Raw genomic sequence first — 7,892 nt, 5'->3', positions numbered from 1 at the left:
AATTGAATAGTAGAACTCGCGTAAATCTAATATCATAAGTAAATTGAATCCATTACATTCAATAGTGGGGATATTTTTAATTTAAAATTAATCTATGCAACAAAGTATTTATTTTTTTAAATTATTAAAACGTTTTTTAAAAAAAATAACTTTTTTAAAGGATTAAAAAAACTTAGAATAATATAAAAGAACTATTATTGTTACTAGTTATTCAATGAAACTTAGAAAAATATAACTCTATAAGAAGATTAAGAAATATGAAAAGGAAAAAATATGAAACAGCGAGATGAAAATTTAAATAAAAAAATAAGTAATTTTTTAATTTAAATGAAATTTTTCAACTAAAAATATAAAAAAAAATGTGACAGCTTGAATAAAAACAGTAATTATATAAAAATGAAAATAGTTGAGAATAACGATGTTGTTGTCGGAAAATGTAGGGGAAATGGGCGCCTATATGCTACAAAATTTTTAAGCCCAAAAATTTATTTCTTTACAAATATTATCATGGACAATTTTTTTTCATACACATAATACTAAATTATCAATTCATCATCATTAAGTAGATCGGGTGATTTTAAATTTAAATATATAAAATAAAAAATATATAATTTTCAAAATAAATTATTTGAATAACTTATATTTAGAAGTAACTAAATAATTACTTTAAAAATAAAAAATAATAATTTAATATTATAAGATGAGATTGAATACAAACAAATACTATATAAAAACAACAGTTTAAAAGTAATTGAAGTTGAGATTTGACAAAGATAAACAAGAATCTTCAGTATAAAACGAATTTTGAAAATAATTAATAATTTTTGTATTTTTTAATAAATATATATATAAGAGATTAAGTTACTAAAAAAATAAATTTAAAAGAATTACTGTTTATTTTATCTCTTTATTTTCTTTTAATCTAACGAACCACTCATCATTAATACTATTATGTTTACGGATGATAAGTCAAAATGTATCATCGATCTTGAACTTATCAGTTTATTTTTCTTTCCAAAAATATATTTTACTATTATTGAACTCAGATTCTCTCACAAGCTACTCAGAATGTATCTAATTTCATTTGTCAAAGCTTAAGCCAATAATAAATCTTTTAGTGTATTAGTTTCCTTTATTACATCTCGCAACACGAAGTTTTGAACATAAAAAAGAAACAAGCCCAATAACCCTCCTCTGTTTCACTCCACCAAATGCCCTAGCAATTGGACTCCTTCGAAGTCTAGATAGTGGCCCATAGAATGATACAAATGATTTTGATAAATCACAAAACATAGCCATATCACATCACATTAAAATACAATTAAATTGCATCCATAAATATTTTCTTTGCATGGGCAGGACATACCGACATATAAATTTCCACGAAAATCACAATGAACTCTTATATCAGGTTTCTCACTAATTATAATATCTATTCAAAAATTTGTTTATCCTTTTTTATAAAACTCTTTTTTAATTTTTAAATATATTAATTATTTTTTCTCTAAACATTAACGAGAAACAAGTAATTGAATAGAAAAAAGAAAAATGAATAATTTTGGAATCATAATATAAATAATTAATAAATTTAATGTAATAAGTATTTTTTAAGGGATGTAAATTAGTTGAAAGAATCTTATAATTAAGAATAGAGAGAATATAAAATAGCCAAAAATCAAACCATCAAGTCTAACAAGTGGTCTTATCCAGTTGAATTAATATTTTTTTTAAATCACATGCCTCCAGAAAAGGATATCTATGATCTTTATAAAAAAAACTTAAATATATTTTTCTTTTATATTTGGGTAATTAATTTTTGTAGTCTTTAAAAATATATTTTTATTAGTCCCTCAACTTTTCATAAAATTCTTTTAGTCCATCTTTATTCATTGTGTTCATAGTTTCACATTTTGTGGTGATTTTTAAGTACCAAATTTTATTTTTTTTATAATTTAATCTTAAAAAAATATTTCTAGCGATTTTAAACCGCCAAAATATTTTACTTATATGATTTGGTAACTGTTTTTTACACATTCTAACAACTTTAAAGAAGAAAAATAAAAACATGAATGTGAAATTATTATGATTTTTTTTACATATTCTGATAGTTTTCAACAGTCACAAATCATTTTAAAGAGAATCAATAAAAAAGAACATTTTTTACGGTATAAAACTGCCACAAACTGTGACAACATTAATACAAAAATATTGAGAGACTAAAAGTAGCCTTCTTAAAATTTGAGGGACTATTAAAAAAGAATTTTTTAAGGACTAAAAATTTAATTAATCAAATTTAAAGAACTAAAAACATATTCAAAAAATATAAGGACACTTAGCATAAAATTCAATGTTATGTTTGTGTGCGCAACCGAATAGATAACTCAGCAGATAAAATACGAAAACATGAAGGAAAAAAAAAAGCATAGATTTATGGTGACGGCAGGATATGTGTAATATCCTTTAATAAATTTGGCATGAATGCTTCTAGAAGAAGATACCTATGATTTTTACAAAAATATAATGTCTCTTAGCATAAAGTTCAATTTTATGTGTGCGTGTGCAACCGAATAGGCAACTCGGTGGATAAAGTACGAAAAGATGGATAAAAGTATGGATTTACGGTGATTGCAAGATATGTGTAATTTCCTTTAATAAATCCGGCATGAATGACTCTAGAAGAAGATACCTATGATTTTTACGAAAATATAATGTCTCTTAGCATAAAGTTCAGTTTTATGTGTGTGTGTGCAATCAAATAGGTAACTCTAGTGGATAAAGTACGAAAAGATGGATAAAAGTATGAATTTACGGTGATTGTGGGATATGTGTAATTTCCTTTAATAAATCTGGCATGAATGCCTCTAGAAGAAGATACCTATGATTTTTACGAAAATATAATGTCAGATAGCATAAAGTTCAGTTTTATGTGTATGTGTGCAACCGAATAGGTAACTCGGTGGATAAAGTATGAAAAGATGGATAAAAGTATGGATTTTCGGTGATTGCATGACATACTCAACATCCTCTAATAAATCCAAGATTTATGCATATAGTTCAAAAAGTTTGACCGATTGAAATCAAGTAAGTGAATCTCTCTTAAATGTAAAAAAGATTAAGGGTGCATTTGATTTACTAAAAAGACATGACAAACATAACAACATTGAATAAGTAATGAGTCATAGAATAATTTTTTGTATTGTACGTTATTTGGTGGTCGATGCATAGTTCAAATAATTTTGTGTTATATCTTGTTTAATTTGTTTATCTACTAGAAAAATAATATAAATCTTACTATAATATCATTTATATTGTGCAATGTTTGGTTTGTACTGGAAAAAAATACAAAACAAGATTTTGAAATTTTTTAAATTATTTTATTATTTAACATAAAATTTATTATCATGTTTTACTAATATTTATAATTTATTAATATTGTGATATATTTTAAAACATTATTTTAGACTTATTGTTATAAAAAATTACAATTTATTAATTATGTTGATATATTTTTAATTATATCTTATTAAGTACCATATTATAAATTAAAAAACAATTTAAACTAGCATTATTTATTTTAATTCAGACCAAGTATGTCTTTCTTGCCCATTTCAATTCTTCTTTTTGTTGGGTCAGGGTTGGAATCGGGTCAAAGCAACCCAGCCCAACCCGCAAGTAAAGGAATGGGTTGAAAAATCCTGAATTCATTAACAACACTTTAATGCGCAACAAAGGAGTCCCTTATTTTTTAATGAATCTAATGCATTCTAAAAGCGTTCAAAAAATTACACTATAAATTAATCAGAAGTTATAGTTGATATAACCTTTTAAGTAACAATACAAAAACCATTTAATCTATCAGGCAATTTATATTGATTTGCACTATAAATAGTGTGTAAATCAAACTTAAATATCAGAAGATTTAGGAGGCAATACATAAAGATTAAATAAATAAATAAAAATACAGTATAGTATTGAAAGAAAAACCGTGTCCCTAACATGTCTCTCAACAAATTTTCTCACCCACCCAAATTTTGGTACTACCATTCCTTTATTTCATTAAGATTTAAGACCGGACACGCACGCCGAACTCCAACATCACGTTTTTGGAGAAAACGATACGACTAGGATGGTTTCCACTCCCTCACCAGAATTTTGGTACTTCTCATATTCTCCTTTATTCCTCCCTTAAGCACCAACTTCAAAAACAAGTGGGTACCACATTTACTATTACCTCTTAGGCCTAACTCACGTAGTTTCTTTATTATAGTAGTATAATTTTGTGTCACTGCACAGTTTATTACATAAACATAGTCATGACACAATTTCCCATTTTCAGTTAAAGTATTTATTGCCCTAGAATACAGTTGTTATAACCCAACATGTGTTTTAACTTTAATTCAATTTATTGTACAAATATACTACTACTACTAATCATTTTATATATTTTCTTAGAAGAGTCACCGTGCGTGCAATATGTCAAATATGGTCAAACTGATAATACCGATCACAATGCCAAACAATAATTCACAAAACCCAAAGACACAATGCAGCAGTGAGTGAGAAAGAGTGATTCATTCAAAAGAGGTTTGGTTAAATTGATAGAAAGAGGAATCCAAGTCATGAAACTTTGGCTTCTGATTTAACAAAGTGCCAAAAGTATCACCACAAGATAAAAACTACAAGGGCTCTGCTTCTGCTGTTGCAGGAACAGTCCAAAACCAAAAGAGTTTGAAAATAAATACTATACTTTTTTTTTTGAATCTCATAAGTTCATAACAGACCCCCTTCTCCACCGCTCTAGACTAGACTCTAAACTTATCTCTCTCTCTTTCCTAATTTTTTTTCTTTTTTTCTCCCTCTATTTTTATTTTACCTTTTACTTTTTTGCCTTTTATGGAACCAACTGTACACAAGGGAATGCACTACAGCATACCCATTTCCACCCAACACAACAACGGTGCACCCCTCACTCACTCACTTTCCTAACTCCTCAACTATTTGTTGTTGTTGTTGTTTCTTTCGTTGAAGATTTGATCAGCAAATTTTGCTAGGTAGCTCCTACTCCAAGAAAATCAATGAATGGCATGTTAATCTTATCACCCACAGTTTCACTCTCTTCAGAAATTGAGACATTGGACCTATTGGTGGCAACTGACTCAGATACTGATACTTCTGAATTTGCATCTGAAAAATTAGACTGGTCCACACCCTTAAGCTTTCCCACTTGTTCAGCCTTTTTATATGCTACCCCGTTCCAAGAAGCACCACAAAACTTCTTGTTAAAACTCACATCCCCTATAGCTTGTCCTGCAATCCCACACAACCAACACATGGTAAGACATAATATAATAATAAATGTAACATACATATAACCAAAAGTAACATTTTTTTTTTATCTGTAAAACTTGAAGAAATATAGTTACAACAAGTCAAGTCAACCACAGCTATTATGCTCAGTCATCTGAACTAGATTAGACCATTGAATAAGATAGCATATATCAATTGAGACTAGGGAGGAAACAAAAAAAAAAAAATATACCAATTAATGATCCAAAGGCTTGGTGATGATTCTGAGATGGACCATGATGGTCAAAGAGTCTTCCAAAAGGAGGAGTTACTTTGGCTGAAGAGGGTGGTGTGAGGGAGAGGTTAGTACAAGTTGAGGCAGATTCGTCAATGGTGCTTGAGATGGTTGACTCACTCCCTGCATTGTTATTAGACAGAGTCAGATTCAAACCCTTTGGAAGAACGGTTTCATTAACAACCAGTTTCCTCCTTCTGTACACACGACTAGAGTGCTCCCTCTGCCTCCTAGCCATGATCACATGCCAATGGTTCTTCACTGCATTATCAGTCCTTCCAGGGAAGAGCCTAGCAATCATGGCCCATTTGTTACCATACATTCTGTGTGCAGTCAAAAGCCTCTCCTCTTCCTCCTCAGAAAAGGACCTTCTGTTTATCCTGGGATCTAGCTGGTTAAACCACCTCAATCTACAACTTTTTCCTGCAATCACAATTTTTTGTTTTCAAAAATAAAATAAAATTAAAAAGAAAAGACATGCAAGGTTAGATTCCTTCCATACAATGACACAGATTTTGTCCTGCCTTCAGAAATATTAGTAAAAATCAAAATTTTAAATATCGATTTCATCGCGTTTATTGATATCGCAGACAAATGCAGTCGTCGCTGGGGTCGCAATAGAAAAACCTAAACGTTACGGCCCGAATCACGGACCATTTTTTAAACCCTTGGTAAAAAATACAAACTTTGAAACAAATTAAGCCTAAGAATAGTTTTTTTGGCATATTAAAAAATTACCTGATCTTCCTTCTAAATTCTCAGCAATCAAGTTCCAATTTTGAGGACCATATTGAGCAACAAGCTCCTTGAGTTTTTCATCTTCAGCTGGCCTCCAGTGACCTCTTGCACAAAGCTTGGTTTTCCCTGAAGCAGAGCTCTTAGCAGCTTGTGCTTCATCACCACCAAGTTTCAAACACAAGTTCTTGTTGTTCTCTATCTCATCAACCCCTTCTTCTTCTTCCTCGTCTTCTTCTTCTTCTTCTTCTTCTTCATCAATGGCTCTCTTTGTTCCCCTGCACTCCTGGGGCTGCTGAAACACTGTGGACGCAAAAATCAGAAGACCCATCTCAGGGTTTGAATTTGAACCCTCTACCCCATTTCCATGACTCAGAGACAAAGGAGGAGTCTGTGTTTGTGAGGAACCCACATAAAGAGAAGAAGGAGGGAAGAAACTCATGTCTCTACTGCTGCTATCTTCACCAACATTGTTCAAGTGCTGTGAAGAACTCATGGTGGTGAGAAAAACAAAAAACAAAGACAAAACAAAAGGGTTCACAAAACGGGTTCCTCTCTCCCCTAGGAACTAACGCAATGCCAGAACCAGAAGCATAGAAGAAAATGGAATGCAAACAGTTTACTAACGCACTATTGTTGCATGCTACCCACCCATGACTGAAACTTAATCACAGAAGAGAGACGGACTTGGAGAGAGAAAGAGAGAGAGAGAGAGAGAGAGAGAAGAGAGAGAGAAGAGAGCACACATATACACACGGTGGGGCTGAGTTACAAGAATGAGAAGAAAACAGCAACGTTTTAAAGAAGAGAGAAATAGGAAATAGAATGAAAATTTTGAAGCATAGAGAGAGAGAGAGAAGGCACACAGCAATAACACAAAAAAGTTCAGAGGAAAAGGTGCGAGCCCACACGAGGATTCTGTTCACTATGTTTTCATGTTTGTGTGTTTCTCTCTCTATACTGTTGTGTAGAAAGAGAGGAACAAGTGAAGAAAATGAGATCAGGGTCCTTATTTTGAGACTGATTTCGCAGTGAGAGAAAAATAATAGCAAGAGAGTGAAGAGAGAGAGGGGGGTTTCGGTTTTCTCTCTCTAGAAAGTCCATGATGTGTGCAGTGCATGCAGTTCGAGAACCGTTCGTGTGGGTTGTCACTAAACTAAAAAAAGAGGGTAAAAAAACGCATTGCATTGCAATGCGTGGTGTTTTTGTTTTGGGTGTTGTTGTTGCTGTTTACTTCTTCTGCCACACACACACTCTCGGGCTCTGGGCTGAAAGAAAGAAGAAAAAAAAAGTTTCAAAAACACTCATGATATTATAAGACATCTAGATCTGATCTAGAGAGAAAAAATATATATAACTATTATAAAATTTGATATAATAAAAAGAAATATATAAAAAAGAGAAATATTAATATGAGATTTTTAAAACAAATAAATATTTATGTATGATTTAAAAAAAAAAAAAAAGTCTGTTTGTCTGTTTGTGGAACCTCTTTTGCTTTTTCCAAAGGGAAACGGAAATTATATGAATTGAAAGCCAACAAACGAAAGTTAAAACCATCAATCTCCCCCCACCT

At 30.9% G+C, this 7,892-nt stretch overlaps 1 protein-coding gene across 1 annotated transcript; it reads right to left on the bottom strand.

Moving 5' to 3' along the window:
• Positions 1-4,570: 4,570 nt before the first annotated feature.
• LOC114405726 (transcription factor MYB54-like) lies at positions 4,571-7,454 on the bottom strand. Its single transcript, XM_028368194.1, has 3 exons — positions 6,320-7,454; positions 5,540-6,004; positions 4,571-5,307 (listed from the first exon to the last, which is right to left on the bottom strand). The coding sequence occupies exons 1-3, from the start codon at positions 6,810-6,812 to the stop codon at positions 5,048-5,050; spliced, it is 1,218 nt and encodes a 405-aa protein (XP_028223995.1). The 5' UTR covers positions 6,813-7,454; the 3' UTR covers positions 4,571-5,047.
• Between the last annotated feature and the right edge of the window lie 438 nt (positions 7,455-7,892).

Source organism: Glycine soja, chromosome 3, assembly GCF_004193775.1.
Source record: "Glycine soja cultivar W05 chromosome 3, ASM419377v2, whole genome shotgun sequence".
Classification (NCBI taxonomy): Eukaryota; Viridiplantae; Streptophyta; class Magnoliopsida; order Fabales; family Fabaceae; genus Glycine; species Glycine soja.
Note: the sequence above shows the minus strand (reverse complement) of the source record. Positions and strands in the feature narration are given on the sequence as shown.